Source organism: Nannobrachium achirus (assembly GCF_963921795.1).
Source record: "Nannobrachium achirus genome assembly, chromosome: 5".
Lineage (NCBI taxonomy): Eukaryota > Metazoa > Chordata > Actinopteri > Myctophiformes > Myctophidae > Nannobrachium > Nannobrachium achirus.
The window spans coordinates 10,168,036-10,188,216 of NC_137814.1; the positions used below are offsets into that span (position 1 = coordinate 10,168,036).

At 39.9% G+C, this 20,181-nt stretch overlaps 1 protein-coding gene across 1 annotated transcript; it reads left to right on the forward strand.

Annotated features, from left to right (window-relative positions):
- Positions 1–3,130: 3,130 nt before the first annotated feature.
- Positions 3,131–17,526, forward strand: rab31 (RAB31, member RAS oncogene family). The gene is made up of 7 exons (XM_080726093.1): positions 3,131–3,186; positions 7,064–7,143; positions 7,972–8,053; positions 10,766–10,837; positions 12,248–12,354; positions 13,389–13,498; positions 14,748–17,526. The coding sequence occupies exons 1-7, from the start codon at positions 3,151–3,153 to the stop codon at positions 14,843–14,845; spliced, it is 585 nt and encodes a 194-aa protein (XP_080582219.1). The 5' UTR covers positions 3,131–3,150; the 3' UTR covers positions 14,846–17,526.
- The last annotated feature ends 2,655 nt before the right edge of the window (positions 17,527–20,181 follow it).

A 20,181-nucleotide genomic window follows, 5' to 3' on the forward strand; every position in this document is an offset into this window, starting at 1 on the left:
GGTAGAGTGGGACATTGTTAGTTGATACCAATTGGAATGGTGAACAAACCTATGAAGGAAGATTTTTGGTTAATGCACAACGTCCAGAGAAAGTGTCTAAAATATGTGCGTTGTAGGCAACTTTGGAGCTATATTACTCCACATTTCCACTGTAAAACCATTCAAAACTATTATCAGAGGTACAGTGGGACATTGTTAGTTGAGTCCCATTGGATTGGTGAACAAACCTATGAAGGAGGTTTTTTGGTTAATGCACAAAGTCCAGAGAAAGTGTCTCAAATATGTGCGTTGTAGGCAACTTTGGAGCTATATTACTCCACATTTCCACTGTAAAACCTTTCAAAACTATTATCAGAGGTACATTGGGACCTTGTTAGTTGATTCCAATTGGAATGGTGAACAAACCTATGAAGGAAGTGTTTTGGTTAAAGCTCAAAGTCCATAGAAAGTCTATATTACTGTATTATTACTATAGTAGCTGTAGGCCACTTTGAAGCTATATTACTCCACATGTCCACTGTAAAACCATTCAAAACTATTATCAGAGGTACAGTGGGACCTTGTTAGTTGATTCCAATTGGAATGGTGAACAAACCTATGAAGGAAGTGTTTTGGTTAAAGCTCAAAGTCCATAGAAAGTCTATATTACTGTATTATTACTATAGTAGTTGTAGGCCACTTTGAAGCTATATTACTCCACATTTCTACTGTAAAACCTTACAAAACTATTATCAGAGGTACATTGGGACAATGTTAGTTGAGTCCCATTGGATTGGTGAACAAACCTATGAAGGAAGATTTTTGGTTAATGCACAACGTCCAGAGAAAGTGTCTAAAATATGTGCGTTGTAGGCAACTTTGGAGCTATATTACTCCACATTTCCACTGTAAAACCATTCAAAACTATTATCAGAGGTACAGTGGGACATTGTTAGTTGAGTCCCATTGGATTGGTGAACAAACCTATGAAGGAGGTTTTTTGGTTAATGCACAAAGTCCAGAGAAAGTGTCTCAAATATGTGCGTTGTAGGCAACTTTGGAGCTATATTACTCCACATTTCCACTGTAAAACCTTTCAAAACTATTATCAGAGGTACAGTGGGACCTTGTTAGTTGATTCCAATTGGAATGGTGAACAAACCTATGAAGGAAGTGTTTTGGTTAAAGCTCAAAGTCCATAGAAAGTCTATATTACTGTATTATTACTATAGTAGCTGTAGGCCACTTTGAAGCTATATTACTCCACAAGTCCACTGTAAAACCATTCAAAACTATTATCAGAGGTACAGTGGGACCTTGTTAGTTGATTCCAATTGGAATGGTGAACAAACCTATGAAGGAAGTGTTTTGGTTAAAGCTCAAAGTCCATAGAAAGTCTATATTACTGTATTATTACTATAGTAGTTGTAGGCCACTTTGAAGCTATATTACTCCACATTTCTACTGTAAAGCCTTACAAAACTATTATCAGAGGTACATTGGGACCATGTTAGTTGAGTCCCATTGGATTGGTGAACAAACCTATGAAAGAAGTGTTTTGGTTAATGCACAAAGTCCAGAGAAAGTGTCTAAAATATGTGCGTTGTAGGCAACTTTGGAGCTATATTACTCCACATTTCCACTGTAAAACCATTCAAAACTATTATCAGAGGTACAGTGGGACCTTGTTAGTTGATTCCAATTGGAATGGTGAACAAACCTATGAAGGAAGTGTTTTGGTTAAAGCTCAAAGTCCATAGAAAGTCTATATTACTGTATTATTACTATAGTAGTTGTAGGCCACTTTGAAGCTATATTACTCCACATTTCCACTGTAAAACCTTACACAACTATTATCAGAGGTACAGTGGGACCTTGTTAGTTGAATCCAATTGGAATGGTGAACAAACCTATGAAGGAAGTTTTTTGGTTAATGCTCAAAGTCTAGAGAAATCGTCTAAAATTTGCACTTGTAGGCCACTTTGGAGCTATATTACTCCACATTTCCACTGTAAAACCTTACAAAACTATTATCAGAGGTATATTGGGACATTGTTAGTTGATTCCCATTGGAATGGTGAACAAACCTATGAAGGAAGTTTTCCATAGAAAGTCTATATTACTATATTATTACTATATTACCTGTAGGCACTTTCTACAATAAAACCTTAAAAAAATGTTATCACATGTACAGTTGGATAATGTGAGTTGATTCCAATTGGAATTGTGAACAAACCTATTGTGGAGTCTTTTTTATTTTATTTTCATAGAAATTGTCTAAGTAATATATCACAGCCAGCCAGCCAGCCAGCCAGCCAGCCAGCCAGCCAGCCAGCCAGCCAGCCAGCAGATGAGATTGACACAATAAGTCCATATATGGGCATTCCCAGATTTGGGCTTAATATTTATGACATCAGGGTACTCCATATATGTGCATAAAAGGGACAAGGACGGAATTCCCTTGCAAGTGTGAATCACGCTGCGGCAAAGAATTAATTTGCAAGGGTCTTGGCCGTAATGGTTAGATAGATAGATAGATAGATAGATAGATAGATAGATGTCAAATATCATGAATATTCAAATATCATGACTATTCAATCAAAATGAGGTCACTGATTATTATTTTTTTTTTAAGGTGCTGTCAATGATTAGCCAATTAATTATTATTATTATGATTATTATTATTATTAGGCCTACTGTTATTGTTGGATTATAGTATGAGGTAAAACCAGTGGTACTCACATTCATTACTTGAGTAAAAGTATAAATACTGCAATATAGAAATACTCTGTTACAAGTAAAAAATCCAAATGTACTTGAGTAAAAGTACAAAAGTATTGGAATAAAAGTAAAAGTAGAAAAAGTAAAAATAGGCCTACTAATGTTTGAAAATAGCAGATCTACAAGCTGAGAAAAAATATTACTCTGGTAAATTAAAAGTACTTGAGTAAATAATTACAAAGTAACTAATAGAGTTATAGGGTAAACAGTAGAGCTGCTTTGTGTTGATAAAACACTCAAAAGATACGTTATGTATCTTTCAGGACCATTGCCTGCTTTCGTCACAGCCCCAGCGAGCTCCTACGGTAATTACTACGCGCAGCGAACTTTGATCGTCGGCTCACTTCACCTCCCGTTTGGCAAAGTCGGATGGCTTCACTCCAGTTAAAAATGGCCATACGGGAGCTCAAAGTGTGCCTTTTAGGGGTAAGTGGAGATGTTTTTTGTTCTTTCTGTCTGCTCATCACTGTTTTGCATGTCGACAGAAAAAAGTGAGGAATCGGCGAGACTTTGTCTGTTTGCGGAGACAAAACATTTAGATACTTTTACACAAATCGTGTGTGTAATGTATTGTTATTATATATTGGTCTTTAAAACTTGTTCAGTCAAAAGTCGTCGGGTGGTCGACCCACTTTCTGGCGCATCAGAACGCTTGGCCTGCAGACTGGCAAGCGTTTATGAAGCTGTTTATTTGACTGTCCCCGGCTTTTGGGATGTATTATTGAATACAGTCGTCGTCTGCTGTCAGTCAGTGTGTCTGTTTTGCTCTTTGCTTTTTTTCCCACTCCCTCGCCTTTGTGCCTTAAAATGACCAGGCATGCATGACGTCACCATCCGGCTAGTTGTTACAAGTTAACCAGATTGTTGCTGCGTTTGCAAAACAACACCAGACCAGTGTCTTTGTGTTCTGACACTGTAAATACTGTACATAACATAGCCTACATAAATAAACAGTGAATCTCTTTCCATCTTTACTTAACTCCGTACGAGGAAATGTGCATCACGTTATTCTTTTTAGAAAAACCAGGAACTCCATCCACATACCACTGTGGTCTCATGCATTCCAAGATGTTTCAAATTAAAAGTTAGGGCAATGCACTCTCATGATGTCTATGTTTACATGTATTATCATGATCTGCTATATCCTATGTGTGTGTGTGTGTGTGTGTGTGTGTGTGTGTGTGTGTGTGTGTGTGTGTGTGTGTGTGTGTGTGTGTGTGTGCGTGCTGTGTGTATGTGCGTACACACACACACACACACACACACACACACACACACACACACACACAAGAGTAAAATTATTTGGTTTTGGTTCCTCAGAACTGTAGCAACGATATCAATACATACAATACATTTTTTAAGAATAGCAATAATTGTACAGTATGTAAAGTAAAGCAAAATATGTGCATTATTCATGTGCACGTGTCCTACTACTAAATATTATCCATATGTGTATGTGCGCACTTCACAGTACTGTGTGTAAATCTATCTACATGTAGCTTAATTATTGTGTGAAGGGTGCAACATGCAATGGTGTGTGTGTGTGTGTGTGTGTGTGTGTGTGTGTGTGTGTGTGTGTGTGTGTGTTTGATTGATTGATTGATTGATTGAAGACTTTATTAGAAGTTTGCATAGGAAAAGGTACAGTTTCATGACGGTACAGTTCACTGGTACAAGGTCTACTAAAAGGAGATCCATGAAAAGACTAAGCTTATTTCCACTGGAAACCATTGAAGTATCTCATATAATATATGTGTGTGTGTGTGTGTGTGTGTGTGTGTGTGTGTGTGTGTGTGTGTGTGTGTGTGTTCAATTCAACAACATAGCATAAAGAATTAACACGATAATACATATCAACAAATTCAAATGAGAAAGTGTAGAAACGGCGCTGAATGACACCTCCTTTTGTTGGGAATTTACATTTACATCCCCTTGTGGTCTCCTGAGTCCTGATAGATGTTTTTCAGGCCAGGGTTCGTTTGTACACTGTCAGAGTTGAGGAGACACCTTGAAATATGAAAGTTTGAGAACCACTGCCACTACCACTGAACACGGATGGTGTCAGGGGATTCCACAGTTTACAGTTTAGTAATACAGTATAGGCATTTAGCAGACGCTTTTAATCCAAAGCGACTTACAATAAGCAGATAACATCACAATAATAAACAAGATAATATGTCAGTACATCATCAACAATATAACAAATGCAAATGGATATCTATCTAGAAAAAACACAATATAATCAAAGTTCTAAAAAAACCTAAAAACAAAAACAAATGCTAACTAGCTTCATGTATGGCCATTGATTTTTCTGTAGTGCTAAGGGTTTAGGTGGAGTCTGAAAAGGTGAGTCTTCAGTCCACGGCGAAAGCTAGCGAGTGAGTCCGTTGTTCTAAGTGCGACAGGGAGTTTATTCCACAACTTGGGGGCCAGGAGGGCAAACTGTCTCGGACGAGTGGATTTTTGCCCTGGAGTTTTTAGCGAGGGTTCTGTCAGCATCCCTGTGTTGGCTGATTTAAGTGAACAGGTGGGGGTGTAGGGGTTGATCAGGTTTTGGAGGTATGGAGGAGCCATACCTTTGGCTGCTTTGAAGGTCAGCATCAGTGTTTTGTATTCAGTGCGGGCCGCAACCGGGAGCCAGTGGAGGCTGCGGAGAAGGGGAGAGACATGTGAGAACTTAGGCTGGTTGAAGACCAGTCGTGCCGCGGCATTTTGGATCAGTTGGTGGCAGAGTAGTAGTAGTTCTCCCATGATTTTCTCATGATGTCAGCAAACCTGACCACTGGTTTGGAGCTATGTGTGGTCACTCAGTTGTGGCTGTATGTACAGGCCAGGGAATAGAGTAGAGTAACGCAGTCCTGGACGGCTGCTGTGCTGAGGGGAAGGTCAGAGTCCATCCTCACCACCTGTCGTTCTGACTGTCACAGTCCAGTTCCAATGGTGAAAGCTGTGTTGTTCGGCGAGGGAATGGTGGATTCGGCCAAGCCCCGATCAGTGTTAATTTTTTCAGCAAATTTTGATTTAGTCTTAGTCTTAGTCTTTTGAATAACACACCGTTTAGTCTTAGTCCTGTCTTAGTCTTCTGAAATAATTTTTGTCTAGTCTAGTCTTAGTCGACTAAATATCAAAACATTTTAGTCTTAGTCTTAGTCTTTTGGGATTAGTCTTAGACTTTTAGTCTTCGTCTTTTAGGATAGGTTTTTTAGCCTAATATAACCACATAATTATGAACAAGTCATTGACTTCTACTGCCTGTTACTTGGTCAAAATAAAACATACATAAAATATGTATTTGCCTTTAATTTCATTGCAGTTAAATGCCAGTGTAATTTTTTGCAGCCATTAGTCTTAGACTTAGATTTAGTCTTAGTCTTAGTCTTTTGAATAACACAAATAACAGTCTTAGTCTTTTGGGACTGTTTTAGTCTAGTTTTAGTCTATCGACAAAATATCAAAATCTTGTAGTCTTGTAGTCTTTTAGTCTTAGTCTTAGTCGACAAAATTAACACTGGCCCCTATTTACCTGTATGCATTTCTTAAAGAATATGGTGTTGAATGCAGTAGTCTTCCTCTTCTCCAGGTGAGTGAGGGCAGTGTGGAGTGTGGCGTTTTATGGCTATGGTGTCGTCTGGATCTATTTAGCTGGTGAGCATAGTGGTGGGGGTCTATGGTTTGTGGTAACCTGATAGATAGATAGAAGCAAGAGAGGACTCTTCCCTCTGAAAGGGATTGGTTGTTGTACTGTAAATGTCCACAAATGCTCCACACAGCTGATTCGTGCATCTGACCCCCAGTGCCTTGTGTGGGTTAACCCGCGCTTGGAAAAAGACCTGCACACCTCTGATTCGGCAATGACCGGTGTGGTGACCGTCATCATTGCTCCTCAGCCCCTATCCAGCTTTTGTTATCTGATTTGTTAGCTGTTTCAACTGATAGATAGATAGATAGATAGATAGATAGATAGATAGATAGATAGATAGATAGATAGATAGATACCTGATGATCTACTTGAATGTTTACATGTAGCATAAGGATCTGCTTGTATGATTGTGTACTATCATGATAGATAGATACCTTTATTATCCCAAGGGGGAAATTCAGTTGATGATCTGCGTTACCGTACGTGTTTACATGTACCATAAAGATCTGTATGTTTACACATACTATGATGCTATGTACAGAATGTTCGTAACATATACGGTACTATCACAATCCACATGTATGTTTACATTTTGAGTCAAGACAAGTGTAAGGACCTTTGATGCCTTCTCAAAGATAATGCTGTAATTTCTTCCCTTTTTAGGACACTGGAGTCGGGAAGTCCAGTATTGTGTGCCGTTTTGTACAGGATCACTTTGATCACAACATAAGTCCAACAATAGGGTAAGATCATCACAGTTATTAAATACATTGTAGGTGTGATGTTAACTGCTGCACACACAATTTAAACCGATGAGCAATCAACATTTTTAGTCAGTTAGATCGATCGATAAAAAACATTCAAAAGGTGTCACTGGGAATAATAATCCTTTGTTATTGCACATAGCCCATCTGTAACTAAAACGTGCAGTCCAGTCCAGGTAGCAGGCAAGATGAAGCCTGCTTCATTCAGACCCAAGTTCAAATTAGTTTTGCAAGTTGCATTTCAGTGAACATACGCAATGAAATTTAATGAATAGCAGTCTAGTCCAATCTCTTGACTTGCATGTGCACTGTTAATACTAAAATAAATGGTAAATGGTGCATTTATATAGCGCTTTTATCCAAACCGCTTTACAGAGATTGTGCATTACATTCACGCATTCACGCACACATTCATACACCGGTGGCGGAGGAAACCATGCAAGGCACCAACCTACTCACCGGGAGCAACTAGGGGTTCAGAGTCTTGCCCAAGGACCCTTCGACATTAACTCAGGGGGAGCCCGGATTCGAACTGGGAACCCTTCGGGAACCCTTCGTGCTCTAATAACGGTTTCTCTACCCCTGAGCTATGCCGCCCCTAACTTATGGTTAAGTCCACTTTGAAAAATGACACATCAATACCAATAACTTTCAAATATATGATTATTTGTCTGGTATTACATTTTCACAAAGACTTTATTTTTTTATTCACTGCCAAATCGTGTGACTTTGTAGAATGTATTACAGTAATTTGAGAAAACATTCATTGTGCTGTAAACCATGCGAAATGTTCTTTATTCTTCACAGTGCATCATTCCTTACCAAGACAGTGCCGAGTGGAAATGAATTGCACAAGTTCCTGATCTGGGACACTGCAGGACAGGAAAGGGTGTGTACTTGCACTACGGAAACGTTTCACTTATCTATCAGGTTTATTTACTCAATTTGTATATAAAATTCGAAATAATCCCACTACTGCAGCGTCTAGGGGTTCGAATCCAACGCGGTGCATCCGGCTTTCTGATCGTCTAAAGCAGTGTTTCTCAAACTTTCACATTTCAATTATCTCCCCTTAACTCTGACAGTGTGCCAATAATTGGAGAGCAATCATCCCTCCAGATAAGCATCCTACCACACTGGCCAGTCACGCTTCTGTCCCTCCAGCCTATGGATGTACCGGGCCGGGCCGGCACTAGCCAGTCGCAGCCATGCAAGTCCACTGGTACACGCCGACATTATTCATGGGTTGCATTTGTAGTCCTACACCAGCCATTTTGATGACCAACACAGGTGTTTTGATTAACGTAGAACATTGGTTCTATGCCAATCAGACACATTGAACACCTGTGTTGGTCCTCAATATGGCCGGTTTAGTACTACAAATGCAACCCATGAATATTAACCTCAAAATATGAATTTATAAATGTGCCAACATAGCCCCAAACCCCTAGATCAGAGTGCCGACACTTGGCAAAATGTGTGCCAAAACAAATAATAGTCTAATACAGGCCTATCTTGAAATCACAAACATCATGCAGTATGACGCACACACGCACGCATACATGCACACACACCACGCGCACACATACACACACAAAACAATCCTGTGGAATACCTCCAAGCAGGTCTCATGCTGCGTTCACACTGGAAGCTACAAAGCTGCAGGCTACCATTCATTTCCGACACATTGTAGTTGTTACACAAACTTCAACAGCTACAAAGCTAAAAAGAGTTGAGCAGGTGTAACTTCAGATACGCTGTCAGTGTATATGCTGTGTATCTTCTTTGTGTCCTTTGTATCTGCCAGTCTGAGCACAGCATCAAGTCTCTCAATGGTCAACAGACATTGATGAGACAATCAGCTAAATATGGTGAGCTAGCTTTGAAAGCTTCTTATATAGGTTAATGAATGGAAGCTCTTCTAAAACATAGTGGGGGTCCCTGCTTTCTCTGTCTCTATCTCAGCTAAGGGGCCCTTAGCCTGAAAAGCTCTGAGGGAATTTCTGCTTCTGTGCCTGTGGAGAGTGACATATACGAGGGAAAGGGGGTGATAGAGGCAGTGATGTGCCATTATGGCCTTCATCCAGATTCAAACCCACTGGCTGATTTCACTCTGTGTCCTTCAGCTTATCAAGCAAAGCAAGTCAAACCTTTCTACACGCTTAGTTCATAAATCATGCCTGAATATCACTGCTTTGACTCTGTCCTCCCATTTTGTCGAGGAATGTAGCAGTTACACAATCTCTCATCTGCCATGTGTGTCATCGTGAAGTGGGGTGATTTGTTGGCATGAAGAAGATTATTCACACAGGTTCAAAGTTTGAGGAACTGTTTTGTCACAGTGCCACATAAGAGAGGAGGTGGGGTTACTGGATGGAAAAAATCAATCCTCCTCTTGTGGGAAAAGCTAGCTTGAACATGGTTCATCTGAAATGGCACACTGTACATGGAAAACCAGTATTAACCCCTTAAGCCCTATTTGATCTACAAGCTCACAATGTAGATGTTTGTAGATTATGCTATACATTTCTCGAGAATGTTATCTATTATGACACGCCCAAAATAGGGAAGCCAGGGTGAAAGTGCTTAAGGGAATGCCAACGTCTTTTGTTCTTCTTTTTTGGTTGATGCATGTGAGGCAGTAATGTTTACATGCTTAACAACTTAAGCCCTATATACGTGATTGTATGACAAATAGCTAAAAAGAAATCTATAAGCACATACATCTATTGTAACTATTTTAAAAAAATATATTTTGAGTTTTTGAACATTTGCCAAAATAAGGTTCACCTGAAAAGAATCAAGTGCCATGCACCATCGTCTGTAGTAATTCTGTTTGTCAAGATAAAGCAGGGGTCTTCAATGTTTTCAGGCCAAGGACCCCTTAGTTAAAAGAGAGATGAAGCAGGGACCCCCTCTACATACAGTATTTTGATGCCGAATTTCATCGATTTCATAGATAGATTCATAGATAGACTTGTTTGACAGCACTGTCATCAGTCTATGATGGATTTGTGTTTTAGTTAACTTGACCTTACATTCTTGGTCTGCTTTTTTTTTTTTACCTCTACACCAAACCTATTTGCCGAAAATAGCCGATCTACAAGCTCTCAATCGCAGTGCGAGGCGTTGAGAGCTTCTGATATCTGATATTTTTCTCTAAAGTTCTCTTCAGAATAGGGATGCGAGTGTTCAATGTGTTGATTTAAAATAATGTTCCTGTCACAAAGATTTGGCGGCCCCCCTGTAGCAACTCTGAGGACCCCCTAGGGGTCCCGGACCCCCTGTTGAAGACCCCTGAGTTAAAGGTTTACAGTCAAATTGTTTAGAAATATTCAAGCAATGTGCATTCTTCTAAATCATTGCACTAACTCATCCAAACCTCCAGAAATCAATTATGTGATGTATTTAGCATTCATTCTGTGACATTCCACAGTTATAGACTAGATCTCTAGTTCACATATGATCACAAGACTGTTGCATAGCATGATGAACTGATGAAGCATCCTGACTAATGTGATGTTCCATATGATGTAATGAGTGAACAGATTGTCACGCTCTGTTCTTTCCCTTTTTTTCCCCCTTCTCTCATTTCTTGTAGTTTCACTCACTAGCTCCTATGTACTACCGAGGATCTGCTGCTGCTGTCATCGTCTATGACATTACTAAACTGGTAAGAAAGATGGGAAGCTCTTGTCACTTGCTTGGGATCAGTAGTGGAAGAACTACTGTATCAACAGCATAAAAGCATCTAGCAAATTGCATGAATGACACTGTAGAAATACTGTTACAAGTAAAAGTCAGTAATTAACTTGGAGTAAAAGTACAAAATTATTAAGAATGCGATGCATTGTGAGCTTGTAGATCAGCTATTCAAATGGTCGAAATGTATATAGGGCTCAAGTGGGTAATGTATGTTTTGTAATAATAATCAAAATCAGTAACTATCAAGTAACTAGTAGTGGAGTAAAAGTATAATATTTGCCTCTTGAGATGTAGTAGAGTAGAAGTAAAAAATCAAACCTTGGTTCGAAGTGAAGCGGTGAACTTTTATTCTATGTGTTCTAGAGCTATGAAATCTGTGTTCTAGATCTATACATTCTGTGTTCTAGATCTATACTTTCTATGTGCTTTAGTTCTGTTCTATATTTTTATGAATTCTGAATGAATGAATGATTTTATCTGGAGGGCCAAATTGTCATGTGAAGCTTGACCAATCCTGCATGCATGCACGGGACATGTACGGGACAGACAAAGCCACTCCTTGAAAATCTATGGGAATCCTCAAAAAAAACATGTACGGGACAGACAAAGCCACTCCTTGGAAGCGGCTTTCACCGCTTCAAAAATACCAAAAGATTGTACTTACTGCAGTATAATGCAGTGCAGTACTTGAGTAAATCAAAGATTTTTAACAAGATAGGGCATCCTGGTTGGAGCCACTAGAGTGCGACATGGTAGACAAAGCCTACAAGCCTCCTAAGTGGGCGCCGGCGTCTCACGGCAAATCTCGCGAACGTCCTGTAACTGTTTACTGGTTCTAGATCCCGCAAGAGTGTGTTGCTGGGACAGATAAAGGGCGATAATAACATTGATTTTCTCCTTATTTGTGTCGCTGAAAAAAGCCACTTTAGTATGACAATTTGGGGAATATTATGTGGCTTGTGACGATCGGGTCCAATATTTAGTTCAGTGACCACGGAGCTAAAGAATGGTTCAGAAGCTGTTTTCACGTTCACTCTCCCATTGTAAATGAATAGACTCCAACCTACTTCCTCCTCCTAAAAAGGTATCCAGCACCTACGTCACCCAGATACAGGAAGTAAACCGGAATTGCTGCGTCTTGCTATTTCCGTCTTGGAGTAAATCACGTTGTGACTTGTTGTGAGCTTGTGGATAGGCTATATTTGCAAAATGTTTGCCTGTTTTTGCATGCCCAGAATAGGGACGCTGTCATCAGGTCTAACTATGAAGTGGATTTGCTGACCAAGAGTTTGTCTGCTCAGCAAAACCTCCCATTTAAAGTGAATAAGTGTTTCTTTAGCCCGGAGATGACTGTCTGTTTTTATGCTGTGTCGTCTAGGACTCTTTCCAGACACTGAAGAAGTGGGTGAAGGAGTTGAAAGAACATGGACCAGAGGACATTGTTGTAGCCATAGCAGGGAACAAGAATGATTTAGGAGACATCAGGTGGGTCAACAACTATGCTCCTATCTTGTATTAGTTCTGTATTGATATGATGTAGATATGCTGGGGGAGTGGGGGGGAGAGAGAGATAGAAAATAAATGTATTTTGAATAAATAAATGAAAAGAGTCTACCCTATATGAACCGTATATAACAACAGTGAATATATAAATGGATAATTTGATGTACATCTACTGCCAATGAATTCATACATACAGTATATACCGTGTGGTGTAGATGTGACAGCTTAAATCAGCCATCACCCACACCGCACACAGTTTAAGGATGGATATATGCATCAATAGTCTAAAGAGCCTGCAGACAGAGACGCACACGCTTGGTAGGATGCTTATCTGGAGGGACGATTGCTCTGCGATCACTCACACCAACACACTGATTGACATCAGTGGAACTCTGAATCAAGGTATTGTTACTACCAGACATAATCTGTACTGTACTGTTACAGTGTGTTTTGACGCAGAGGTCATAATTTCATTTTATGCCTGTAGACTGTGTGTAATCTGTGTAGACGTGATGAGTAACAGCCGCATGCTGAAACAATGCCCAAACTTGAAGATGAGCATAACATCCAGACGTCTTACACTGACGTCATAGTACTGAGTCTGACATCACAGACTAGCCTGTACACGGACAGTGCCCACATTTCAGACATCACTGGTGTGCTGAAACAATGCCCCAATTTGGAGATGACTGACATCATTGACTATGTCTGGGTTCTCCATCATTACTTCTGAGACTCCTACACTCAATCCCTCATATACTGTGCACCCCCCCAGATTATAGATAGTTTGGTTATTCTACTGTTAGACTGAATCTTAGAATCTAGAATCTATGATTCTAGATTACTTTGATGTATTACCTTGTGCTGTCCTTGCTTATTGTAAATCCCTCTGGATTAAATTGTAAAGTGGACTCTTTATACATGACAGAAGACATCCCAATATTTAAACGAATACTGATTACGGCGCTCCCTGTCCACTGTGGCCTTGCTTACTCTCATTTTCTTCTCCATTACAGGGAAGTGCCCATGAAGGAAGCTAAGGAGTTTGCTGAATCGATTGCAGCTATTTTCATTGAGACCAGTGCTAGAAATGCTGTCAATGTTGAAGAACTCTTTCAGAAAATCAGTAAGTTTCCTGCCACATGTGGTTGTCATAATGTGTGACATGAGTCACCAGGTCATGTTGTCATGGTGCGTAGTGTGGGCCTAAAAATGCTCAGTGTTTCAACATATGAGGCCAAGAATAATTCCTGTTTCTCTGTCACCCACCAGAGCCTGTCAAAATAAAGGTCATTTTATGGTTGGTAGAAGGGTAATGATGAGGTCCACGGAAAAGAATGAGGATTATTTTCCTGGGTATTATGAATTAAACTAAATAATGTTTCATCGCTTTTGCCATAGTTTTTGTAAAAAAAATATCAGCAGCCAACATTTATCAATGTACAGTTCTTACTAGAGATTTATAACATAACATACAGTTTCCAAACAATCTTTCTAGTAGAATAGAGTAGTGTTAAGCCCCTTTCATACAGGAGGCGGTTGACGCGCCCTAGTAATTCATTTTCAATTAGAGGCGGGCGATTATTTGGGACGTGCAGAGAAGTTGACGGGAGGAGAGCGGGCACGGTCCCGTGAAATTCTCGTGCGGCAAGAGCTGGATTGTGGTCATCTTTGTAATATCGCTCGGCGTTTCCTCGCTGAGCGATTGTGTTTGTGTCTCCACCGCGGCGCGATCCCCGCTGAACGCCCGTGTTAATAGTCCCCCGTCTGAAACGCCCTTTACTAGCCCTAGTCAAAATGCACCGGCATTTATTTTGGCTGGTGTGTGGAGGTACCAGTGGTGTGTTCTGCCGTGATAAGCAATATACACAGTGTGACCTGCAGATTTCATTCGTAGCCAAGCGTAGCCATTCAAAAACCGTCTAAGAAAGCCTATCTGATAGGCATTTGATACACAGGAGGAGGGGCTGGGGCAGCAAGAATGTGGACTTCAGCCTAGTCTGAGGTGAAGGTGTGTGCCTATTGTCTTTATTGAGGTGATAATGGCAGCTGGCGAAATAATTCACACATTAAACAATAGACCGACTTCATTGTATTCAAACTTCATTTGGTGACCGTGGGCGTTTATGTTGCATTCCTCAGCCAATAATTTGATGGCCGGCAGTGAGTCTCCTATTGACCGATGATCCAGTCATCAAATTATTATAAAATCTCCATGAATTGATTGTAATTGATAAAAAATAAGTAATTGTTTGGGTTAGGAACTACTCCTTTAATGGAACTACTACTAAAACTATGCTTCTCGCTGCTAAGATGACTGATTGGTGATTACCTAGACTAAAAAAACAACTGATTCTGATCTGTTTTCTTTGTAGGTAAACAGATTCCGCCGCTGGAAAATCCAGATGCAGAGAGCAACGAGTCCTTCAAACTTACCCGGCAGCCGCCTCCATCAGCCAGGAGATGCTGCTAATAACACTTAGCAAAAGCTTTAAGGGGGTATTAGCATCAGCTCAAGGAATCCCCCCCACCCCACCCCACCCCCAACACACCACCTCATCTCCTCAGCATGCTGTCCACAATATTCACAATGTGCTTGATGGCTAGGGTGACCAGACGTCCCGTTTTACCCGGGACAGTCCCGTTTTCAAGCTACGTGTCCCGGTGTCCCGACAAATATCTCTAAAACACCAATATGTCCCGGTTTTCAACATTCACTACAAAATTGTCCCGGTTTTCGCCAGAATTAAAATAATAGTAGCTGTTTTCAGTGGTTGCATAGTCATTTATCATGTTCTTTTCATGAAAACTTGCTCACCTAACCAATCAGAAAAAAGGAACAAATTCATTGCGTGTCTGAATTCAACACTGAGCCTGTTTGTCAATCACTCACTGCCTGTTTGCAACCCTGCGGTGCGTGTGTGCGCGTGCACGAACGTTAGAGAATGGGAACGCGCGTGTGCGGTAACGTGCGCATTGCTTTTAGGGTCCCAGTTTTAGGCAACAGTGTTTTGCGTCCCGGTTTGAGTGGCTGAAAATATGGTCACCCTATTGATGGCAATAGAGAGGAAGGTAATGATAATGAACTTCATGAATAACAACACCCATCTGAACAATGTGTTGCTCCAGGGGTATAGAGGAAGGTACACAACAGCCTTGGCTGGAAGAAGAAACTTGATAGAAGTAGTAGCAGTAGCCTGTCCCCTGATTGGTCTTTGTGCTTCCTGATTTTGTACCTTCTGATTCTGATGAGGAATGGGAACAGAAACCATGTGGTTTGTCTCCCTCAAGTGGCCTTATGTCTGAATTAAAATACATTGTTGGAAGTCTATTGGGCCGTTTTGTAAGCCTATTATGCACCATTTGGGAAGGGGGAAAAAAACATCACTAAAACCCATTATCACAAAAAAAAAAAAACTAAATCAAGCATTAATTGAAATGTGAAGGCGAGTCATCTAGTTGATGTGCCATTGAAAGACACATTTGAATAGTGGAGGCAATATTAGTTTCTTTTTGAAGAGTCAGTTGCTCTGTAGAAACCGTTGCACTGTGGAGCTTAAATGACACTTTCTAGTCGTTGATTTAGTCATGGCTGTATTATTATTGTTATCCTGGTGGAGACATTGTGTGCCCTCACAGTAAAATCCAGTGTTTAAGGTAACACTGGATTTGCCTGTACAGTATAAATGTATCACATGTATAGAATTTAATTTGACTAGTGGTTATAAGATGTCAACATGTAGATTATAACTTGCATACATTTTACATTACTAAGTTACAAAGACTTTACATTCCATTGGCTCATGACGTGTTGTAAACACTGTGGCTGTGTAAGGATTTTACACAACTGTAATGCCATCGACTGACCAGCTTAAATCTGTAAAAGCAGAACGGCTCTCTATGCTGAAACACTGCCATTCCATTGCTAACATTGCCCTTATAGAGATGTAGATGAAGATTTTCATAAATTGTGTTGTTTGAGCTTGAGATACAAACACTGCCACTGTGTAATAACCGTTCACATGTGTCAAATACGTTTTTAGTCTATTGAAGCTTGTTTTTATTATTTTCCCCCCTTTATCCTCCTAATTGTAATCGTTATAATTGTTAAATGATAATTAAGGAAGTCATTACGGCACCTGCACAAACAGGGAATTCGACCACTGGACAATGTTATAACAATTTTCTCTAGTATTCCTGACAGTATTGTTGAGTATATTACTTTTAGGAGACTGCACAATTAATTGCAGTATAATTGCCACATTGCCTTAAAGAAGTATTCTGCACATGATTGCCAATATGAGTATTAGTCAAACCACAGGTCCATACATAAGATATGTTTACAGTTGTATTTTGTAAGTTACAAAATGTGCTACATTTCACTCCCAGTACAATAGGCTGGTTGAGTTTTTACTTATTATAAAACAGTATTTTACTTTGCACATGATTGACCACCATTCAACAGTGTTTGTCATCTAATAATTTCTTACAGGTTATATAATATGTAGTAGACTATATAAACAGTTTTGTAAAAAAGAGATTTTTTTTTTTTGCCATTTCTTGGATTGCCATTGCTATGTTCATAGCCAAGTGCCTTAAAAGAAAACAAATCCAAGCTGCTGTATGATGCAGCTAAAAATGGGCATAATGCAAGTTAGGTACAGTAGATGCATGTATTGCTTGTCTAAATCAACAGACTAATGGCATACCTAAGAATCTACTTTTAAACCGCCTGCTATACAGTTGCATCTGTCCTTTAATGCAGTGGTTCTCAAAAATCCGGGATCCGGGGACCCCCAGGGGTCCTTGATGGGGTTCCCCAGCTAAATTAGTTATACAGTAGTAGCATCAAAATCAGTTTAACCGCTTTAAGCCTATATACATCGGCCTTTTTAAAATGGACAATCTACAAGCTCGCAACACATGGTGAGCTTGTTGATCTGCAATTTTCAAACAATCTTGAAAAATTGCCTCAGATAAAATATTTTCAGATGGGGTCCACGGCCAAATACAGATTAATTTCAGGGTCCTTGAGATGGAAACATTTGAGAATCACTGCTTTAATGCCTGGGTCATGATACCCCCTTCTGTAATGTTTGTAGACCAGATTAACATGTACATTAATCTGTGTAATAAAGAAGTAATTATACATTTTCCTTGTGTGTTGTTTTTACTGTAGTGGAATTATGGATATTATTTGATCTAATACAAAAAATGCAGGCATTGACACTAAGGCTAGCCCACCTGCCCCCGGCAGGTAAATAAAACCTTCGGGCAGGTTTGCTTTCAGGTTGCCCGACGGGGCAAGTGCTTGTTTGAGAGGGGACACAACCTGTCTTCTGGACTGTGGAATAAAGCACTGCTTACCTATAATGTGTTGTTTTCACTGTTGCTACACTTAAAAATATAAAATGGTTTTGAACCCATAGTCATATTCAATCATAGCTATTTAGAAATTTGGATACAAAATTTGGTATGACAGTTTTTATCGCACAGCCCCAGAAAGTAATACAAAATAAGTGTTCAATTGAACCATAATTAAAATTGTAGCTATCATTTTATAATGTACAATTTACTTTTCGGGAAAGTGTGCATGACTTTTGGACAAGTAGAACATGACCTGTACTTGCCCGACTGGCAAGTGCCTCTGAGACCTTAGTGTCAACCCCTGAAATGCAAAGGTTTCTTTTAATGCTTTAAGGCAATTATGCTAAAATGTACTGGATGCAGAAATGGGAGAAGGAGAGGCAGAGGCCAAAAGTCAAACGAAAGTCATGAGCCAGATTTGACCCTATGACGACACAAGGGCATGCTTCATGTGGCTGCAGTTCTTTCTCAAGCCACAAACACGTGTGAAGTAAGCATGCATTTTCCTCTCAAGTGGGTAACTACAACTTTAGCCACAAAATATGAAGTCAAAGGAAGAGTAGGGAGACCACCTCCAAACCATGCTAGTTATTGTATTAACATACTCCACTCTACAGAATGGTTAACATAACATTTTACTTTTAAGTTCCGGCGTTGCAGCTTTAAAGCAAATGGAGCGGAATACTAAATTGGAGATTAGTCTCAGTTATCAGTGCAAATGCAGTGGACAAAAACATCAGGATGCACTTCTGTCTACTTTCCCAGTAAGTTCCTGTTTTTCTGCTTTCAGAGTCACACGTCAACCATCACCAATACCTCAATAAGTGTATAATCGAATCACCTGGACTGTCACGTTTACTTTCTGCAGCTGGACGGAACATGATGAAAACATCTTGTCGTACAAAGCAACAAACCCAGCTCCAATACCAATAACAACCTACACTTTAAAATCCTGAGTATACAGCTCCAATAATAACAACCTACACTTTAAAATTGTGAGTATTCATTTGTTAGTGTGAAAATGGTATTGTAGGTTTCCATGATCAAATTATTTAATGCCATTCTTCATGTCTATGTTTGTTATACAGTTTACTATTGGGCTTGAGAAATTGAATTTAACAGGGTTCCATTCTCCATTGAACTCAATGGACAAACGGACGCCATGTTCTTTTCTGTCGCCCTATTACTTTGAATGGTTTACACGTCCTATATATATTATAGGCCTACTGTATTACATATAAGCTGTGCAGATATTTTTAGACTGATTATTGATTGATTGAATACTTTATTAGTCAAAGATATAAACAGCACAGAAGTAGAGTAACACTTGGACTAAAAGGATAACACAAAAAAGTTGGTTCCACAGAGAGTAATTGCAAGAAAATGCAAAACCCTTCTCATGAAATGACAAGGGGAAAAACCGAATCTCCTTCTCCTCTATCTCCCCTCCAGAGTAATGAAGACGAACCTTCCACAGCAATTTAGGCGTTAAGCCAATTAATTCCTCTCCAAATACATTTCTGTGTTGTCATTGCTGTTGTATCATACTGACTCAACTGCCAGTAAGGAGCCCCCACCAGGAGGATATAGAGCCTTTGTCCTACTCCTCCCGGCCAACACTCCCTGCTGACAGATGCCGCCCCAGCCTGTAGGAATAAATGCAGTGACACCTCCCACCTTCCCTCCCCCGAACACAGGCCAATTGTGTTCGCGTTGTTTCGACAATGCCGGACGCACTGCAGTGGATTCGAACCCCCAACCTCCACTGCCCGAGCGCCAGGAGGACACTTATCTATAATCTGTGCATACATTTTTAGACTGTCGTTGTTCTTTTTGGCTTGACATCTATACTGTATTCTATTGCTATACACCGTCTTGCTATTTCAGTGGACAGTGACTACAGGATCTCCTCTGATGAGGAAGGCCTGCCTGCTATGTACCTGCCTGCCCCTCCACATCCTCCTCCTCCTCGGTGACTGAGAGTTCTCTCAACCTGAAGATAAGTTGGACATCCGGGTGAATAGAAACCACCACGTTTACTTTGTCCCCTCCTGCCTCCCCAGTAACGAGTAATGAAAATATATTAAGCTCAGTCAGACAGAAATTCTGTAAAACAAGAGGCTGTAGATAACTCAGACAGAAACTGTCAGAAAGCTAAAAACAGGTATACTCACATCGAACACAACTTTTAGGATCTGGTATGTGTATTAGAATATCATTTGTTATTCATTGTATTCAACTGTAGGCCTAACTCAACATTTAATCACAAGATTGTATCCTTGTTTTTGTTTCTTTATTTTAATGTTATCAAGGAGAGAGCTTACCAACGTAGACAAACACCAGCAATCCCTATACTTGTAATTTCTCACTCTTCCCGAAAACATTATGTGAATTATGATAATGATAGTTGTGTCCTGTGTTATTCCTGTTGGGGGTGGGGCA

Bases quoted from the DNA above. Each gene is read 5' to 3' on its own strand.
- rab31 (XM_080726093.1), top strand. From the start codon at position 3,151: ATGGCCATACGGGAGCTCAAAGTGTGCCTTTTAGGG. The intron at 7,144-7,971 runs GTAAGATCATCA...TATTCTTCACAG, and splicing joins AACATAAGTCCAACAATAGG to TGCATCATTCCTTACCAAGA. The intron at 8,054-10,765 runs GTGTGTACTTGC...CATTTCTTGTAG, and splicing joins ACACTGCAGGACAGGAAAGG to TTTCACTCACTAGCTCCTAT.